Source organism: Punctularia strigosozonata, assembly GCF_000264995.1.
Source record: "Punctularia strigosozonata HHB-11173 SS5 unplaced genomic scaffold PUNSTscaffold_1, whole genome shotgun sequence".
Taxonomy (NCBI): Eukaryota; Fungi; Basidiomycota; class Agaricomycetes; order Corticiales; family Punctulariaceae; genus Punctularia; species Punctularia strigosozonata.
The window spans coordinates 1,031,660-1,051,167 of NW_006767433.1; the positions used below are offsets into that span (position 1 = coordinate 1,031,660).

At 57.4% G+C, this 19,508-nt stretch overlaps 6 protein-coding genes across 6 annotated transcripts; 2 read left to right on the forward strand and 4 right to left on the reverse strand.

The window, feature by feature from the left end:
• Positions 1-781: 781 nt before the first annotated feature.
• Positions 782-3,787, forward strand: PUNSTDRAFT_129106 (uncharacterized protein; the record flags this gene model as incomplete). The annotated part of the gene is made up of 3 exons (XM_007378275.1): positions 782-824; positions 895-3,258; positions 3,330-3,787. 3 exons carry the CDS (start codon positions 782-784, stop codon positions 3,785-3,787), a joined length of 2,865 nt encoding a protein of 954 aa, XP_007378337.1.
• A 276-nt stretch (positions 3,788-4,063) lies between these two features.
• On the reverse strand, positions 4,064-6,509 carry PUNSTDRAFT_139970 (uncharacterized protein; the record flags this gene model as incomplete). Its single annotated transcript, XM_007378276.1, has 4 exons — positions 6,142-6,509; positions 5,930-6,080; positions 4,862-5,858; positions 4,064-4,809 (listed from the first exon to the last, which is right to left on the reverse strand). Exons 1-4 carry the CDS (start codon positions 6,471-6,473, stop codon positions 4,064-4,066), a joined length of 2,226 nt encoding a protein of 741 aa, XP_007378338.1. The 5' UTR covers positions 6,474-6,509.
• A 1,652-nt stretch (positions 6,510-8,161) lies between these two features.
• On the forward strand, positions 8,162-9,695 carry PUNSTDRAFT_123463 (alpha/beta-hydrolase). Its single transcript, XM_007378277.1, has 3 exons — positions 8,162-8,301; positions 8,379-8,717; positions 8,746-9,695. Exons 2-3 carry the CDS (start codon positions 8,546-8,548, stop codon positions 9,591-9,593), a joined length of 1,020 nt encoding a protein of 339 aa, XP_007378339.1. The 5' UTR covers positions 8,162-8,301; positions 8,379-8,545; the 3' UTR covers positions 9,594-9,695.
• A 307-nt stretch (positions 9,696-10,002) lies between these two features.
• Positions 10,003-12,452, reverse strand: PUNSTDRAFT_94475 (uncharacterized protein). The gene is made up of 13 exons (XM_007378278.1): positions 12,318-12,452; positions 12,204-12,258; positions 12,096-12,144; positions 12,000-12,041; positions 11,895-11,943; positions 11,799-11,831; positions 11,709-11,745; positions 11,558-11,655; positions 11,439-11,501; positions 11,335-11,388; positions 11,206-11,280; positions 11,041-11,156; positions 10,003-10,985 (listed from the first exon to the last, which is right to left on the reverse strand). Exons 1-13 carry the CDS (start codon positions 12,426-12,428, stop codon positions 10,229-10,231), a joined length of 1,539 nt encoding a protein of 512 aa, XP_007378340.1. The 5' UTR covers positions 12,429-12,452; the 3' UTR covers positions 10,003-10,228.
• Positions 12,453-14,103: 1,651 nt separating this feature from the next.
• On the reverse strand, positions 14,104-14,714 carry PUNSTDRAFT_48402 (uncharacterized protein). Its single transcript, XM_007378279.1, has 3 exons — positions 14,570-14,714; positions 14,442-14,519; positions 14,104-14,382 (listed from the first exon to the last, which is right to left on the reverse strand). Exons 1-3 carry the CDS (start codon positions 14,666-14,668, stop codon positions 14,311-14,313), a joined length of 249 nt encoding a protein of 82 aa, XP_007378341.1. The 5' UTR covers positions 14,669-14,714; the 3' UTR covers positions 14,104-14,310.
• A 3,934-nt stretch (positions 14,715-18,648) lies between these two features.
• PUNSTDRAFT_129111 (uncharacterized protein) lies at positions 18,649-19,084 on the reverse strand (the record flags this gene model as incomplete). Its single annotated transcript, XM_007378280.1, has 4 exons — positions 18,649-18,723; positions 18,777-18,830; positions 18,883-18,981; positions 19,040-19,084. The coding sequence occupies 4 exons, from the start codon at positions 19,082-19,084 to the stop codon at positions 18,649-18,651; spliced, it is 273 nt and encodes a 90-aa protein (XP_007378342.1).
• Positions 19,085-19,508: the final 424 nt, after the last annotated feature.

Below are 19,508 nucleotides of genomic sequence, written 5' to 3' on the forward strand. Positions count from 1 at the left end.
ACGGGAAGCTAGGGCTGATCACATGGAGCATCCGTACGAGTTTTTTTTGTGAGTGGCCAACAGCTCGACACCAGGGTGATGTGTAAAACAGGGTGCGCCATATGGTATCTCAGTTTCAGAGCGCCTTTGCGGCTTAATTATCAGGGATTCGGGCAGCTCCTTGACGGCTTGCCGATGTAGATGCGTAAAGTCGTCATATCTCTGAAGTTCCACCGGCAAATGAAGTCGCTTGAAAAATAAAAATCGAGACGACGTACCTCTTCGATAGCTCTCGCGTACGTGTTATCGGCTTGATCCACAGGCTGTGTATTTGGTTCCGCGTTCATATGTTTGTGTTAACTGAGCTTGCTCAGGTATCTCTCAACCAAGAAATTGTTTGTGCAGTGCGGATTCAGTGACATCGAACAGATTCTCACGCGACAATTATGCACTTATCATGACCCACGGATAAGATTATACTACTGCATTGCAAATGGGCCCATTAAATGCAAGCGAAGGTGGACTGGCGGGGCACCCGCCATTCTTTCCAGTTGTTGAGCGTGTAAGTTTTGTAAAAGCGGAGCGAGAGGACTCGAGAGCCCTAGTCGCAACTCGAAAATGAGCCAATGCGGTCACGGGATCTCGGCATCCCGGGTTCGTCGTTGTCGCCGTCGTTGTGCGCCGCTGCTGGAGGCGAGAAATAAGCACAGTTTGCCGCTGGGCTCAACCCATCCTATCCACGTCCCGAATATCCTCGATAATAAAAGAGGGCTTGCTTCTGGGAGCATTCAGCGCAGAGTAGATGGGAAGACCGCTGTACGGGAACCCGCATTACACTCGTCCTCGTGCGTCTATTCTCTCAATCATAATGCGGGCGCGCAGTACTGACGTGACCTCGTCTTCCCTCTGCCCCAGCCCTGCCTCCCCCGCCTTCGCGCTCCCAGAGCACGAACCCGCCCACAGGGGTCGACACCACCGCCATCGAGCGCAGAACTGCCCGCGCTCGAGCGAGCCGCGCCTCCGCCGATACAGCTCCAGAAAATACCCGCACGAGTTCGAGCACAGATATCCGTGTCGCCGACCAACTCTCCGATCTCGACGAATCCACCGCGACGAGCTTTAACCGCGCCGTCGCCATCCTCGACAACGCCTACCTCCGCCTCCAGAACCTACGTGCCCGCCTGCGCTCCCTCCCGCTCGCCTCCATTCCCATGGACGACCAGCCAGGCGTTTCCCCGCCGCGCACGGAGGGCCCATCCACCCCAGCCACGAGCCAGACTTCGAGCCAAACCATAGGCCCCTCACACGCGGCGATCGTGCTCGCAGGCCCCGCCACCGACGCCGACCGCGGACCGGAGACGCCCGCCGCCACCGACGTCGTCCCGGCCCCCGCAATGCGCGACCTCGTCTCGACGCTCCCCACCGAGCTCCGCGCCGACCTCCTCCGCGCGAGCAGCACCTCCCGCCCTTCTGCACCCGCAACCACCATAAACCCAGAATCGCTCATCGTATCTCCGTCCGACATAGCCTCCCTGACTACGCCACACGGCCTCCTCGAGCTCATGGGTCTCAACCGAGAGGTAGGCGGCGAACGCGTCGACAACAGCGCGACCACCCGCGTACCTTCACAATCGATTCCCGTATCTCCGCCCTCCAGATCCTCCTTCCCGAGGTCGGACGCTCTCGCCGAGTTGATCGAGCTGACCCGCGAAGTGAACCGGGACCGTAGCGACGACAGCGCCACCTCCCGCGGCCGGCGCGTCGCCGTCGTCGAAGCGATCCGCCGGAGACGCCGCCAAAACGGGCTCGATACGAACGATGACCGAACGCCCGCCAATACGACGCCGCCGCCCCCGCGTCCGTCCGATATCCGGGCGCTCTTCTCGCGCGCGGAGGAGATGGCGAACGACATCGACGCGACCATCACTCGGCTCGGCACCCAGATCCCCTCGGACGCGCCTGCCGCGACGCCTTCCACTTCGACCACCACGAATCCCGCTGGCTCCCGCGCCGCCCAGTACGGTCACACCGGGGAGAACGAGATTCGCAGGCGGCGGCGGCTCGCACTCGAACAGACGCGGGAAGCGCGCGTGCAGACGCTCAGGCGCGTGATGCCGCGGACCATGTTGGACGCGGCATATCAGCGGCAGCTTAGCCGGCCACTCGACGTCGGGGGTGGTGATGAAAGAAGAGGGAGAGCAGGAGCAGAGGTCGGAACGGACGGCAGTAGGAGGAGAGAAGGGGACGAGCTGATCGCCGAGCGCGATAGGACGCTGTACAGGCTGCGCGGGATCGTGCCGCCGTCCTTGCGCGAGGGCGAGAGCGCGAATGGTGAAGGCTTGCCGACGTGGACTCCGCCGGCGATGAGCCCCCCGTGGATTCGATCGCCGACCCCGACCGTCCCTTCGCAGGAAGGAGTTTCAGAGTCTGGTCCGGGCGTCGCTGCTACCGCCCCCGCGTCAACGTCGTCCGCAGCCACAACGGCGGCGACGACGAACAGCGCCGCAAGAGCTACCGGCCCTTATTCGTTTGACCCGTCCGGCCCACCCAGAGCCTGGGGTCCCCCTGCAGGTTACGAACCGCCGCGGCCGAGCTTCGTCTTTTTCCCGGAACCGGTGTCGCTGGACCGCTCCGAGGCGGAGCCGGCGCTGTCGAGCAGCGGTGGTGGCGTTAGCGAGTTCGGGGAAGACGACTGGGACGTGAGCCCGGCGTGGGAGATCGTGTACTCGAACGAGCGTGCGAGGGAGGAGCCCGCGCCGTCGACGCAGCCACAGCAGCCGATACAAGACACGACGGAGCGCATGATGGAGCGCCTGCGCGCGTTCGGACCGCCGTTCGACACACTAGGGGGTGATGAGGATGAAGTGGCCGTGCAGGTGCGCGAAGCTCTGCGCGAGGAGGCGGAGGCGGAGGCGGACCGCATGCGCGCCGCGAACGAACGGGCGTGGCGCGGGTCGCAGGAGGACGTGAGCGTCCACGCGCTGCGGCGTGCTCATCTGCGCTACGAGCGCCAGTACGAGCGGTCGCTCGACGCCGGACCGCCCTCTGGCGTGACGGCCGGCACTGTCAACCTCGATGGATTACCGCCCGTCATCCCGTTGTCTGTCTCCGAGCCAATGCGCGTCGACCTTGCTGCGCCGTCCGCGTCTACGGTCGGGCGGTGGCGCGCCTCGGGGTCCTCGTCGGTGCTCGGGCGATGGCATGCCATGGACGAGGACGCGCCGCCCTCTGCTGCCCAGCTGGATCCGAGCCTCGTTCCCCCGTTTGTGCAGTCAGACCGTGAGTGTTTGCAGCCTCTAGACCAGCGATATAGCACCCTGACCCGCTCGTTTCTCCTCTTTGTCTCGCAGCGATGTTCCGGTTCCGCGGTGACGATGAGATACCCGGTTTGGAGTCGACGCGTCCGCGCTTCCTGCCTCCATCGCCGGAACCCATCACCATCCTCCCGCCCGCATCCTCGCGCCCGGGCCCCGCCGAGGTCGAAGCCGCCGCCAGAGATAGCCACGAGATCATGCTACGAATTTGGGCGAGCTCGCGCCGGTCGATGTCGCCCGGGCAGCTCGCGCGGCGGCGACGGCTGACGCGCGAGGCGGGCCGGCGCCAGCGCGAGGATGGGGAAGAGGAGGGCGAGCACCAGCAGCGCGAGAGCGGCCTGTTCTATGGATCGTGCAGACCGTACGAGCTCGATCCGCTCCCGATGCCGGTGTCCGCGATGGTGGCGCATGCGCACGACGGGCGGAGGCAGCGTCGGGGCGACGGACCGCCGCCGCTCAAGTTGGCAAGGACGGCCACCTTCGCCGGCCGGTGACCGGCCGGGCACATGCTTCCCTTTTGGATTGCCCGATGCCTGTTTTCAGAGGGGTACATACATGCTTGTTGACTAGGACGGCGTTGGCACCGCGCGAACGTTATATATCGTATTGGTTTAAGAAGAAGAAATGCAATAAAAAGCCGGAACACAGGAAACATTCATGTACACAAGTTATGCACTCGTTGGGATCCCGTCAACACACCTCTAATCTAAGCAAGTATGGCAACGCAAGCGTCGCGCTTACAACCGTCCTACTGTGGTCACTGGTGTAAATCACCGACTGGGAGTGCTTTGGTACCCTCCAAAGTATCCTGGCGTGCCTGGCGCAGCGGCGACCGGCGTCCCAAAGCTGGACCGCAAGTGCGGCGGAAGCGTCGGCGCGACGCCGCCCCAGGCGCTCCCGACGGCCGCCCCCTTGCCGGCCGCACTGAGCACCGTGTTCGCGACAGCCCGCTGGGGCTGCGGCGCGAGCGTGGGCGTCCCCGCCGCGTTCGCGAAGAAGCCGGCGTAGCTCCCGACCGGCGTCGCCGGCGTCGCGCCCGGCTGCGGTGTGCCTGTGCCGGACGTTGGCTGCGCGGGGTAGGGTATCTGCCAAGCCTGGCCGTAGGCGGGGTACGCCGGCGCCGGCGCTTGGCCCGGGGCGGGCACGTACGGGTATCCGGCCGCTGTGGCGTTATACGACTGGTAGGCCGGCCGCGCGGCGTAAGCGACGGGATAGGGCGTCGCGGGCGAGGCCGTCGTGCGCGCCGGAGTGGACGCGACCGCGGGAGCGGGAGCGGGGGTTGGAGCCGGAATGGTGACGCCGGGCTTGACGCGGAGGGTGGTGTTGTCGCGCAGCGCGCGCGGGTGCGTGGCGGGAAGGGTGCCGTGCCACCCCGAGCGCGCCGCAGGCTGGACGGGCAGCGTGCGGTGGAGCTTGCGCAGGATAGCGGGCGCGGGGGTGAGTGGAGGCGCGTCAGGTGTGGAGGAGCGCGGGCGGAGAGAGGCGAGGATTGCGAGTGAATCCATGATGCCTTGCGCTAAGGCGTATGTTCAGTTTTTGTGGACGGCAACGGACGGTTGGTAGCGTACCTAGATTCCATTCCTCCGAACCAGCCTCGACGGGGGGTACCTGAACCTTCGAGCTCCCAGGAGCGGTCGTCGCCTGCCGCAACCTCTCCGTCTGAAGCTCCTCTAGCCGCGCGAGCGCCTTCGCATTTCGAGCCAGCAGCTCCTCCACTAATGACTCCAACTGCAGGTGGCCCAGCACCGCAACTTTGACCTCTTCAGCTTCCTCCGGCGACAAGAGGTCCTCCAAGCCGCTCAGGTTCTCCTCGGCTGGCTCTTTGCTATCTTCGACTCCGTCTACCTCCATGACGACATCGTCGTCGGTCTCCGCAGAACCTGCGTGATGAGGTTGTGGAGAAAGACCAGGGTCCACGACGACCTGCGCCTCCCCCGTGCTCTGCGGCGCTGCCTCCCTCAGTCGCCGCCGAATCTCCTTCGCGTACAACACCTCGCCCAGACTCCACCTCCCCACCTCCACCGACTCCCCGTCAAACGTCGGCGCAAAGCTCGCGTACGGCCCGTAGTCCAAGAAGCTGCCAGTCCGAAGCTGTCGCGGGCCGGGCGGCTTCGCGCGCGCGGGGCCCTTCGGCCTGGGCGGCGCAGTCATGCGCATCGAGCCTAGCGACGGCGGTGGCGGGCCCGTGCCGACATCGGAGGGCGAGGGGATGACGGCGACGAGCTCTGCGTGTGCGGTGCCTAGGTCGTGAAGCTGACTGGGCGGGGGCAGTTCCGCGCCGGCGGAGCGTGCGCTGAGCGAGGACCACCAGTCGCCGGTAGGCAGGTGCTGCACAAGGGCGTAGTTACGCGGGGCGGCAGGAGTAGTGGCCGGATCCGGGGCATCGGTCGAGCTAGGGGAGGGTGGGAGGAGGGTTGTGGATGAAAGGGGGACGGGGGCAACGTTGCGGGAGGCTTGGTCGAGGAGAGAGAGGGCGAGCGCGCAGAAATGCTGTTGTTGGGAGGCAGCAGTCGACGGTCGCGAACGCGGATGAGAAGAGATGGGGAAGAGATGTTGAATGGCGGACTGTAGGGGTTTTCTGTCAGTCAAACTACCACGAAACGGTCAATTTCACGAGCATGTACTCATATACTTACGCGTAAGACTGATAGGGTATGACGAGAGGGATCCTGAAGAAGATTGCGGAAGGATAACAATTGAGGCATCGACGAGTCCGCAACGTCCAAAGCGTGCGTCTCGGGCTCGGGTAGAGGAAATATTCGATCAAGGAGACCCTGCGTGTCCACCCTGCACAAGACTCGGACGTTAGCCACTGCGAAAACCGAGCATACAGCCATGAGACACGCACATCTCTAGAATATCTAGTATCTTTTGGGCGTCTTCCAGGTGAAGAGGCACCTCTCCAGAACCAGGCAGGTCAGGGTGTTCCACGACCTCATTCGTTTCTTCGGGCTGCTTTCCTTCTGCACCGTCCGGCTCCGGCTCTTCCTTCACCTCGTCCGGATCCTCGCTCTTGGAAATCTTGGCCGCCGGCTGACCGTCCACATCCGCCGTAGATTGTCGCTTGCGTTTCCGTCCTGGCCTGCCCCTCTGTTTCGGCGCTGGAGTCACGGTCGCGGAGGCGTCCACCTCCGGTGACTCCTTTTCGAGCAGCTTGGAGCCGCGAGTCGCGCGCGCCATCACCCGGAGCTCGTCGAGGTGAAATGTGGATGTTGTTCTGGTATAGAAGCGCAGAGGAGGACGAGATGTCGCTATATAGACGCGACGCGGCTGTGGCGCAGAAAGCAAGACGCGTTTGTGAATCGCAGGCTGAAGCAGCGAGTCGCGACCAACGAGCACTGCTCGACGCTACTCACCGCTGGCGTCGTGTCACGCAGTCACGCCACCGATCCCTCGTCACGTCAACCTCTTACCGCTCTTGCCACTGGCATGAATTGCCCAGCATGGCCACGGCAAGTTGCCTCGTCTCTCGACCAGCTCTTGTCTAGCTTGAGTCCTGAGCGCTCGAGCCCTCCCGCGCCGATCTGCAACACCAATCGCTCGCCTTCCACCCGTTTCTATCCAGTGAGCCTCCGGATATCCAATTGGCGCTGGCGTACACCGCATCCAGCATGCATAGATAGCAATTTTTTATCTTTGAGACCCCAACGTTGATGTCATCAACATCCGCATTGATCTTCTCTAGGGCCAAGATGTCGCCACCACAACGTACGGAGACTTGAGTTGACCGAGGAAAAGGACGATGTTGGGACGCAAACGTCACGCTTGTAGTCCCTCATACGTTATCATCCGATTTCTACGTAAGTTCTCCCCCCTTCCTTGTAGTCGTTCCTGTCTGCGAAGCTAACAAGTCTACACAGAGTTGATCTTTCGACGCGTATTCATCTGTGCCGATGTTGTGGAAGAGATTCCGGTCTGTGCTGAATGACTTGACTCGGATTCGGTATTGGGGTCCTCTGATACCATACGACGGATCTTGGAAGGAACTGAGACCTCAGACGACGTGTACGATTCGAACACACCCCCGCCCGGGTAGTTTGCGCCATTGCTCGCTGCCTATCTACCGTCTTGCGCGACTGCATGCCCACCGGAAGAGTATCTGCCGCCCATCAAACTCGTACAATCTCGAGCGTCAAGTCCTACATCACGCTCAACAACGTGCGATGTTCCCGGCATCAGCTCTCTAGCGGATAGCTATGAGCTTATCCAACATCCAACAACAGCGACGATACAGCACTGTATCTCCTTCCGGACAGACTGACCACGGTAACGTGTCGCTGTCACAGCACGAGGTCGAACTGTGGCCGTATTCATCCACAATTCTTCACGTGGCGAGCGGAGGAGGGCTCCCTGGACCTTCGTTGGTCGGCGGACTAGACTTGTATGTTCCCCTGCAAGATCATCCACCCTACGCTCCTGAGGACGCGCTGCATCCAACCGCAAGACGCGAGTACCAAGGCCGGGATATCCGAGCGACATTGTCTCTCCCTTGTCTACGCTTATCTGCGTGGCCATTCAGCGCATAATATTTTTCCTTGATGGCGAGAGAGCATGATTACCGTAGGCCGTCACTACAAATAGGCGATGTCGAGCGCGGCTCTGCACCATGTTTCTACCTCGGGGCTGCCTGCTATTTAGTTGTGTACGTTGTTTTGGTGACTCATCGATTGCAAAGTAGACATCATTTGACACTAGCCGGTGTCAGCAAACTCCCAACGTTCGGGGGACTCCGACTCTCTCGGAGTCATCGCCACCGCTTCGAATGGCTGTGCTCACTGACAGACTAGCGTATCAACACTTCCCTCTGATCCTCCTCCGAGTCGCTCCTGAATCCTGTCTCCCTGGCTCCAATATTCATCGAACGTTGTGGAAAACACGCGCTCACAAACACACCGCCCAATCGTGGCGCGTAAATGTGGGGGATGTGGCTTCATTCACATGCAAGACCGACGATATTGATCGTGAAGTGTCCGATGACAAGCGTATAGTCCGGCACCGGAGGGCTGCGGTATGTCGACTCACTCGACGACCCGCACCTCATCATCGTCTGACGATAACGCTTTACTAATACACTCCCGTCCGCAGGATCAGAGATGACATACAGCTGATACCTCGGGACACGCGCTTTATCATCTCAGGTTCTGCCCAGACATAAAGATGGCGAGGCCCGACTCCGTAACGGTCACGAACACCCAGTAGCGTGCAGAAGCCACCCCATACCTCTGTCGACTCATTCCAACTCGTCGTCAAACATGTCTTCCACCGCTAAAACGCTCACCTACTCGCACGTCGACGGCATCGACGTCAAGCTTGACCTGTACGCCCCAGACGCGACTGGCTCCGCGCCCGTATTCATATGGTTTCACGGCGGTGGTCTCTTCTGCGGCTCGCGTGACGACGACCTATTCCCGGCATCGCTTCTTGGTAAGCTCCTCCGCTCCTCAATTTTCAGGAAGTATGGGACCTGAACGTATCGCCCCACTAGACGCGGCACATAAGCGCAACTGGATCTTCATCTCTGCCGACTACCGTCTCCTCGTTCCCTCCACGGGTCACGACGAGCTCGCCGACATACGCGCTCTCTCCTCCTTCCTCAACTCCGATGCCTTCCGCGCCGCGCTCCCCTCCGGCCTCGTCCCCTCTGGCGTGACCTTCGTCTCCGGTGGCTCCGCAGGCGGGTACATGGCACTCCAATACGCCCTCCACGCATCCCCGAAGCCTAAGGCCGTCCTCAACCTCTTCGGCATGACCGACCTTCTCAGCGACCACTACGTCCGCCCGCACCCCGAAGGCCTCCGCTTCTTCGGCGGCTTCCACCCCTCCTTCCCCAAATTAGACCAACTCCTGCGTTCCCCCGTGTCCGCGTACTCGCCCGTGCGCGTCCCCTCGTTCGATACTCCAGATGGCCGGAACGTCCTCATGCTGCACGCGCTCCAGGATGGGATCGTCCCGGACTACCTCATGACCCGCCCGGGACTGAGCGCGAAGCTCGGCGCGCTATCCACGCCCGAAGAGCGTGCCGCGGCCCTCGACGAGGGTGACCGGCCCCTCTTCCCGTTCCTGCGCGCGGCCGAGCTCCCACCGGTCGTCTCGGTGCACGGCGTGGCGGACACGGCGGTGCCGTTCGCCGACAGCGAACACCTGAAGCAGCTCCTCGACGCGGCCGGGATCAAGAACGAGTTGTTCCCGATCGCGACTGGGGAGCACGGCCTTCTGGATAAGGACAACCTGGGCGCGCTGGCCCCTGGGGCGGAAGAGGCGCAAGCGAGGGCGCTGGAATTCCTTGCGAGCACTCTGTAGGACTGGATAGAAGGAGATTGTATAAACCGGAAGGAACCTAGTAAATATATCGGTATATAAGTATCATATTATGCCAATGCAGGAATCAGCGATGCACGTTAGCGCGACCCACCAACTTCGCGGACGGCACCATGTATTCGTCATTGTATGCATTTTTTGTTTCTAGGATATCCGGACAGCCAATGGAGCGCCCCACGCAAGTACTCTGCAAGCTGCAACCTGGGCGTTCGCGAAATAGGATAGCACGGATGACTCCTCAATACTAAGTCCTATCATGTCGGGAGTGGCAAGCAGGAGCCGACCGTAGCGCCAACCCGACCGAATAGGCAGCCAGGATTATTAATGTGAGAGCATCGAACAAAGCCACAATATACATCGATATCACAAGCGAAAAGGAAAGAGGAAACACGGCAAAGCACTGGTTGAGATTATGCTCCAGGAGGACGGAATACACGACAGGCTAGGTATACTCAAATATATAGTGGAAGGAATGTGGGGGGTCACCGTAAAGCGCATGAAAAGGTGCACGAGCGTGTGAGGTATACGTGTACAAGGATCTAGAGACAGAAACAAGACAGGAAAAGGTCCAACAGCCTGACCCTGGCTGAGCAGCGAGCAATCCTCCAAACATCTTATCACGTCGGACCCGGACCGTCAGGGGGGTTGTGGCTCAGCGTCGCGAGCCTCATCGCTTGCTTGCGCGGCATATTCGGTTGGCGACGCTGATGGATCGCCTCCGGTCCGGATCCTGGCGCGCGAGACGAGTCCGAGCCGGAACGCCCGGAGTCGGAGGCCCCGGGCTCGACTTCGCGTGCGGACGCGACGTAGCTTGGCGGCAGCTCGACGACCTCGGCCCCGTTCGCGGTGTAGACCGTCACGGGGGCACGCCCGCCGTCGTGGTGGACGACGTACACCTGCTGGCCGGTGGTGGATGCTTCCGCCGTGGACCCGCCCGATACGACGCGGCTGTGCGCCTGGCTGGGGGATTGGCGCCCATCTGAGGTGACCGCGCCTGCCGGCGCTGTAGGTTCGGACCCCATGCTCGGCGGGATGAACGGTTCGATGTGGTACTGCGACGTCATATGGGGTATACGGCTGGAGGACGTCGATGGGCCCGCGCTATGGGTCCCGCCTATGGCCGCGCCAAACTCGTTATTAGGACTGAGAGGCACGCGGGAGTAGTCTGAGAGGCTGCCGAAGCCAGGCGTATGGGGATCGTCGATATGGCCCAGTGATGTCTTGGAACCGCGTCGCATAAAGTAGGGGCGTCTGTCGCGTTGACGGTAGTACAAGAAGAGCCAGCCGGCGAATAGTCCCAGACAGGCGCCTACTACGAGGCCGGCGACGCTGGAACCGGCAGCCACAGCCGCGGAAACTGTTTTCCCTGTATCACTGAGAGGTGCTCCATCAGCAAGCATGAAGATCAGATGCAGGAAAGTCGACCAACTGGGAAGATAAGTCCAAGCAGGACGTTGGACCGTTTTGACCTGCATGAAGGGGACCTTGCGCCCAGCCGTTGCCCTCTGAGTCGACTAACGATAGGAAAAATGGCTGCCCCCAGTTCTGTGATAGCATTATCAGCAATGCTCTGTTCCACGGGAGACAACCTTACCAGCGACACCGTCCAATTTATCGGATCCATGGTTTTCGACGTTATGTTGTATGGAGGGTGCAATGCAGGAGCGACCTAGATCAATCATGATGAGTACGTATGGTCAGTGAACCGGTGGGCGTAGTATACCGTCAAGGTGAATGGAGGGGTCCCGTTCTTCGGGGTGAGCTGAATATCCGTGCACTTCCAAACGTGTCAATGAGCAGGAAACGTCCATGTGAGCGCCGACCCACCTGGTCCGGCCATCCAAACTGAGAGATCGGTCCATTCCAGAATGTGCCCTCCACGTCCAGCACCTGGGTAAGTGGTCGTTATCAGCTGGCATCGTTGTGGATGAAACTTGACCGCGCACCTGGTCTGGGTGGGGGTATGATAGATTGGTGCACGTCACGGGCTCGTCGAGTGTGGTGTTCGCATTTGGGATGACCGTATACATCCGTTGACAACCGCCTGCAATCATGCTCAAAACGATGAACGTTGCGTGAGGAGGAATAATCACAAACCTGGATTTCCATTCTTATCAAACATGCATATTTGATACTAACATATGGCCGTCAGAACCAGATGGGCAGTATGGCCGAGTTCCGCATTACCTGTGTTCCCGGAGTAAACGGCACGGGCCAATCCTGCAGCGACAGTGATATGTAAACTTTCTGTTATGTTACTAGAGAGAATCCTAGTCAACGTACGAATTCAAGTCCGCTGCCCGCCGGTACGACGAGCGGAACGACAAACGTCCTGCCATATCACGATTAGGGCGCCTAAGCAACCCGGGTGCTGCAAGCAAGGCGTACGAGGTATATATCTGCAGATAGTATGGAGCAGTGGGGCTAGGTCTGTATGGAGGTAAGTGAGTCTGAAACCGCGTGTATGCTTCCGAGACCACGCACCCGGTCGCCGATTGCCTGCTCCACGTTATGTCGATCGTGTCGCATTGTACTTCGGGCGTACCTGACATCAGCTACGGGGATCTTCTCGACCTAAATTCAGAAACGCACTTGTGGTCGGTATTGGAACGGGCTGAGAGGATGGAGCATAATCAAAATAAAAGCTCTGCGCGCAGTGCTTCGGTAAGTATAACCTCCCGCCATGAGGAAGAAGATGCGATCAACCTGTTGTAAAAAGGGTGTGACCTTCGCAGCGACGCATGCCGTACAGAGCGTCCAAGAAAGCAAAGCAGTGGGGAAAGAGGGCAAGAAAGCAGATGTCCGCCGTCGCGGCATGGCTAGAAGCGAAGTCGAATAACCAGCCAGCCGCAACGGAGGCGACTTTTCGCGTTGGCGGAGACCCACTGCTCCCGACGCGTGCACTGCTTGGTGTGGCAGTGAACACAAGCGACAGCTTTACGGAAAATGTCCATTTCGGGACATTGCCCTGACACATCTCCGCGCTAATCGGGCTATCAGCTCTCCTCAACACTTCCCTCAACACCTATTCAAGATTCGAACTTCATGTCGCCAAAGTATATTGGTCTCCGTCCACTATGCAATTGCGATCTTTGTTACACACAGACCTCTGATGCTTGCCCATGTACGCCCCCTGTACGCCCTGGACCGTTCCAGCCAAGGCTGCCGATGATATGCCATCAAACCATCAAAGCCGGTGTAGGTTGGTTGAGCTCGACACCGCACGCTTGCGGGGCCCTTAGCCTGCTACAGAGCATCGGCCAGCGGCGATAGAGATACACCTACCCATCAGGAGGGTGACCCCCACGCCATGTTGTCTTCGTCTAGCATCTGTGCCTGTGAAGGCGCCAATGCTTAGGGCAGCAAGACGCGGAGAGCTGTCCAGTGCTGTACTTACGAAACCTGGACTCGGCTGTTTCTTTGCCTTTGAAGGTTTAGACCCCTTTCCAATTTGAGCGCCTGGTTGGGCTGATTTTGGTAGATTCTAGGTTCGAGCAGGGGCGTTAGCGCGGACCGCCATGACTGCGCACCGACTGCGTACCAATGGGACGTTGTAGCGATCTTTGGACCCTGTCACCTGGACGGCGCCATCGAGAAACTCCGATGACGCTCGCGTGCTACTGGACGATATCGAGCTCGTGTTCGAGCTCTGTGGAGGCATTCAGAGGACGTTAAATGTCGCGTCTAAGCAACCCACGTTCGATGACCGAGAAGTGAGACGACGTAGCAGCGAGTTGTTAGACATGGCAGTGCTCTGCACGAGTAATTTGTCGGAGTATGGTAAAGACTGTGTGGGGGTAACGAGAGGAGCAGCTCGAGCTTGAACGCGGACCCGTTCTCCCGAATGGGTCTCCTTTATACCTCGCAGTTCTGATCCCCTTCAGATCGCAGCGGCCGCGCATGTCAAACCCCGACGTGCGTTTTAGATATCAGCGCGACGAATATCAGAAGCGCGCTGTATCTGTTTCCGTTGTCTCAGCCGCATTTGGTCACCTGGCGGGTTTCGGGGGCCCATTCACATGGGCCGGAAATATTGCTCACAGGAGATGCAAAGGAGATGTGCACTGGCACGGTATTTACGGGGAGTGTAACATCGTTTGAACCTTCGGTTCCGAGTCCGATTTGCGAGCCACATCAAGTCGCCTGCAATACCAATCGAGAGCCTGGGATGAGTGCAGTATGCTATCAGTCCAAGGCAACCCTGACAGTGAGATACGCCTGGTACCGGGCATCACATTGGCCATGTTCTCAGCTCATGGCTATGGACCATCTATCGAGCTGCCGTCTATCGTTACCTAGAAATAGTCGGTCCAGACATTTATACTTATTTTGGTCGACACGCATGTTGCGGCGATATTTCGGGCTGCAGGTTCTGAGTGGGAACGGTCTCTGGAGAATGCTATCTACCCAATTCGTTGACATGAGAACCAAGTCGCGTCCTTCCTTCAGTACGCCATGCGCTCCGCACGCGAGTAAGATGCACTTAATGAGCTTGATATGTAGTCATCGTTAGGTAATGTAATACAGTACTACTAATAGTTCACAGACATTCGTTGTTACACGGCAGATGCTTCCTCGAGTTTGCCCTAATCACCGAGAGACCGACGCAGCCCGTCAACCACCGGGTACGACGTGCGTCATCCTGAATGTCGATCGACACCAGTGATGACCGTGGTGTATAGTATGCTTAGGTGCTTTATCACCTGCGGGCAGACTGCTTCTTCGTGACAGGTGAGCCCCAAGCGTAATTGTCTTCGTCAAGCATCTCCGCCTGTGAGGCAATTTGCACATCAGTCGTGCGGTCCAGGAAGAGCAAAGTGAAGCACTGACCACCACGCTCAACGAATTTGGCTGCGAGTTAAGGGACAGCATTGACTTGCTCGTCGTCGGCGTAAAGAGGGATGAGGACTGTGGATAAGGATTAGTGACGTCCTTCATAGCGCAGATCCGAGACATACTGTCGACAGCGGGCGCAGGCTTGGTCGCAGGGAGTTCTGAGACACAGAATCGCGCTTCGAAGACAGAGAGGCCTTGGAGGTTCCGAAGCTGGCGCGCATTGTGTGATGTATGGGTGGTGGTAGTAGTAGTATTGGTAGTGTTGAGGATGGGTGGGTTCGATGGAGCAGACGCCTCGGTTGTTGTGATGCGTTACCTCTACGTCCATGGGTTCTTTATATGCACCCCAGGATGAACGATATGACACAGCGCCAGGCCTCCGGATGGATAGAGCCGGTCGCGCCTCCTCATGGAACACCCGAGAAGGAGTAAAGGAATGCTCGGAGGCCGCATCCTCGCCACGCCGAGGTACAGTTCGGACCAAGGCTGTCCAGATGAGCCGAGAAAGGTCGGGCGATGTCCGGACAGGACCTAGATGACGAGCGACGTGCTCATCCGCGTGCGTTCGAAGGGGCCAATTACCACCTCCTTGCGCTTTTTGTCTCGATCTACTCACACTGGTCAACACATCATGTGTACCTCTGTTGGAGAAGCCGGGACACACCATCCGGGTCGGCTGATGAAGGCATGCATTAGCATGGTTATGTCCGGGGTAGGCAGTCCATCGCCAATGGGAAGGACGCGCGATCGTCATGCAAAGCATACCAGCATGTGGGGTATGACAGCTTCCCGGGATCCCGCGGAGTGGAGACGCGGTACATGCCCTGTTTGCAATGTGATACCGCTGTTCGGCCTCACCGAGAATCGTGTACGACCGTGTAAGCAAATACCCAGAGATGGGAGCATAGCCGAGAGTAACCGGTGAGAGTGGGCTTGAGGATCGATCACGTGGTGTGCATGAAGGTCGAGTGGTTGACTGTAGTTTGACAGAAATTGCAGAGCAAAGCTCGGATGGGTGGATTTCTTGTCGAAGCGGAGATAGAACACAGATAATCAAGTGCACAAGGGCAATGCATCGGTCGAGGTAAGTCTTAGAAGTCCGAAAAAGACGCCCTGACCGTTGTACGCCGCCTTATCGAGGGAAGGCCCAGCCTGTATTCGTCCATTTTTGCGAGTTCGGCGCATCCGGTAGCTGGCACTGATTAGTTCCAAGCCATTTGTCGGGTCTCTGGAATGCTCTGGAGTCCTACGTTTTCGCCGTCCAAGAAACAGGGATTCCGGTCGAGGCCCGACACGTATGAGATCAGGCTAGGGCACGTCCTTTGAACTCGGCGACCATATGCATTACATGCCCTATCAATATATCAGTAACATTGTTCTGGATGGCGCGAACTTGGTTGAGCGACAGGAGGCGTACCCTATGCCCCACAAACCCGGTGCCGCTGTGGTTTGTGTTCGCACCGTCGGCTAACATTGCCCAGTGCAGCACCAGAGTGACAGCCATATTGATAGGTTAGAGCTACAGTGTTCAACCACTCCTTGATGCAGTCACGTGAGAGGGGTCCATAGCGCCTGCAATTCCGCAGTTCATGGCAAAGTAAGTATCTCATATGAAAGCTGCGAGCTGTAGCATCATGAGGAATATTTTTTGGAGCAAAATGAACCGGAGGGCAGCGTCAGTGAGACATTTTGTAAACGAGGTCGCCAGGTCGCCTCTATCACTCCTTGATGCACCGCTTACTGATGCCTCCGGTTACCCGGTGTGACTGTTCGAGTCACAGAATGTATTGGCGCGCGGTCAGTTGGCCGACGCGCGTCGGGCTCAGATGGGGTTCAAGCCTGAAAATGCAAGCTATGGACCCGGCATCGACGATTTGGAACTTGGTGTCATAGCAAAAAATGTAGCCAGGATGGTGTTTCATAAGGAAGAGTCGAAAAAAATGCGACTGCCAGTGATGTTGAGAGCAGTTCTGGGCCCAACTCCTTAGCGCGATGTGCCAGAATGTTCATTCTCAGGCACTCGATGATTTTTCAAAAATCGACCATTTGCCCCACGGACTAGAAAACTTGATACATTCTTGCAACAGTATGAAGGTACACTCTGAATTAATTATAAGAGGGTTCAGAGCCAGTGAAAGGCAGGAGAGCCGATTGCATCAAGGAGTGATAGTGCATCAAGGAGTGATTCAACACTGTAGCATGTATTTCCTTTCCGTGGTACACGTTAGAGAGATCAGGGGACGTATTCATATCCCATCAGGGTCCGACAAAGAGAGCACAAGTGACGTGATGACAAGATCGCGGCAGAGGTTGGCATGCATTTGTTTTAGAATGTTTATATCGAGGTCCCAAGGCCTGGACAGTGTTGTTACAGAGCTCACGCGTTCATGGAAGCCGCTTGGTTCCTTGGTAGCGAATCGTCGTCCTCTTTTCGAAGACGCGTTGACACCGCAGTAGCTGCACATTCCCACGGTCCCGTGGCTTGCACTGAGCCCTCTAGATCTCCGAGAACTTGAAACAGTGAGCTCGAGCTTGAGTCCATGTTGATGAACATTTCTTTGTACTTCAAGCTCTGCCACTCGATGGTCGTGATTTGTCTGAATCCCTTTGCATGGCTGTTGCTTCGACTCCGAGCCCGAGGATGCACCTAGGTCCCCGCCAGCGCTGCCAGTGCATGCGCACATGCTCTACGATGCTAGCTGTTCTAGTCGTGTGAGTGTGCGCAATACGAGATCTTCCCGAAGCAACGGGTAAGAAATAGAAGGTGTCTTGTTGCTGAACCAGTAACATCAGCGCACATTCTTATACTAGTCATCCCGGCGACACCTCTTCGAGACTCTGAGCCCCGTGCGCGTCCCGCCTTGGGCAAGGCCTCTCGCTTCATGTGTCCCATGTTACTGATTTTGGAGCAACCCTCGTTTGTTTTTAGCGCATATAGTTCAAACACGCAATAGCGGCGCGGGCGATGCGGGTACGCTCTCGCGCTGGTCTCGATGCCGAAGGTTCCAGGACGTTTTTGAGTTCCCGGTTGAATTGGTACCCGCATCGTCCAGGGGAAGATCTGAGGCCGATCAACGGTTCGCGATTCTCCAGCACATTGGTGTCGACTATATGCGGTAACCTGTCGGTCGAATCCCGGATGAGAGGAGCACTGGCCTTATGCTAGAGTCGGCTTCCATTCATGTCCGACTGGGTGACTGACGCTTGATAGCACCCGCAGCGAAGAATGTCGAAGTCCAGCATCTTATAAATTTCATCGTTGCAGAGATTCTTTATCTTCGTTCCCGAACGCCTCCTATACCTCCGGCCCCTGCACACCTCTACTCCTCGACCCATCACTCCTTTAAACTACCATCACATGGACACAAAGGCGCAGGCGGTGACTTGACCATGACATCCGATAGTACATATTGCTGACTGCATTCGACAGACAATGCAAGAACATGTTATGCGGTCAGAGGAGACGGCGTCGATTAAAACCACACTTCGTCGCATCCCCTTCCTCAGACTTCATTCATTCTCGGCATGTCGAGTGGATTGTATGTTAACGCAAAGCACTCACGCAACACTTCATCATATAGAGCGTCTCGTCGTCTCGTAGCCAATCTTCCTCCTATCTTATATCGGAGTCCGGAATGCCCGTGAGCGAACCTGGTGCCTACATCTTTGTAAGAGACTTCTGACCTACTTTAGGCCGAGATGCTCGACGAAGATGACTGCGCATGGGGATCGCCTCCGAAACGTTCGCAGCGCTACAGGAAGCCTTGAAAACTCCTGACTCCGGGGATAGTGATTTGCTTTGTGGACATGATGAAACTAGAGCATAGAGGCATTGAGCTATGTAGAAGGCCGGGAATCTAGATACGTTCGCGCGCATCATGATGTACACTCATTCAGGGAGCTATTCTGCATGGATATTGCTCTACATAAACTTCACTCGCTTCAGGGCGGTTTCAGGGTCATCCACTTTCCTAGAGTCATCGAAGATGGTAAGGATTGATTCAACACGTATTATCTATCGGCACACTACAGCTAGCTACCTCCACGAAAGTTTCACGAACGCCCATTGGTAGAGATACAATTGTCCAAATTGCAAGGCACACAAGATAAGAATGCCCAAGAGAAATAACCAGCACCAGGCTCAAATAGGACAGATATTACTGCGCCAAGGCCTGGAAGTATGTTTCGATAAGTTGAACTTTCAGTGCATGTGCTTGCGCTGGCGGCGAGAAGGGCGAGATCCCCAAGCTTGGTCATCCTCGTCCAGCGTCTCAGCCTAATCCCCAGACGTTGAGCTTGAATTTTTCGCGAAAATATGGCGCAACTTACGATTACGGGCATGCTCGACGCTTTCGAAATCGACGAATCTGATGATGATGATGACTGCCAGACGCTTGAGCACACGCGTTCACGGGAGGTGCGGTCACCTACTCACCGGCATAGAGTATCCCAGCTTCATGGGCTTTACGCTCTGGAAGCTCAAAGTTGACGAATTCGCACTGGTACCACTGGCAAGGGAGCGCCGTTTGGAGGCCTAGATAGTAATATGTAAGTTCATGCCGATTGGGCGTGCTCCATAATTCGGGACATACCTTGCTCGAGAGCGAGAAGGTCGACAAGGAGAACGAGGAAGGCATCAGGATGTTCAGTGCGCGATGAGGTATGTGTATGTAGGATGATATCGATGCGGGTTGGGACAACGAACTTGACTGGGGCCGGGACGATGCTCGACCCTCCATTTACATCAGGAAAGTCCCCCCGTGCTCAGCAGACAGTAATTAGTGACTAGTGGTGTGAATCCTGCTAATGGTACTAATAATGCAGCAAGCTTGTAGTGGCAGAGGCTGCTCAGCATACTAATGCTCATAATCTTGACTAAGCATAGTAGCATGACTGGCCATGAACTTGTTTGGATTTGAAGGGTACATCACTACTGTAGACAGATATTATTATATGATAGTAAGAGATGTTGTGAATAGAAATGAGATGCTGGCCAAGGCACAACATAATGTGATGTAGGTATGCCGGTCTGTGAAGCAATTCACATAAAAATTGTCACAT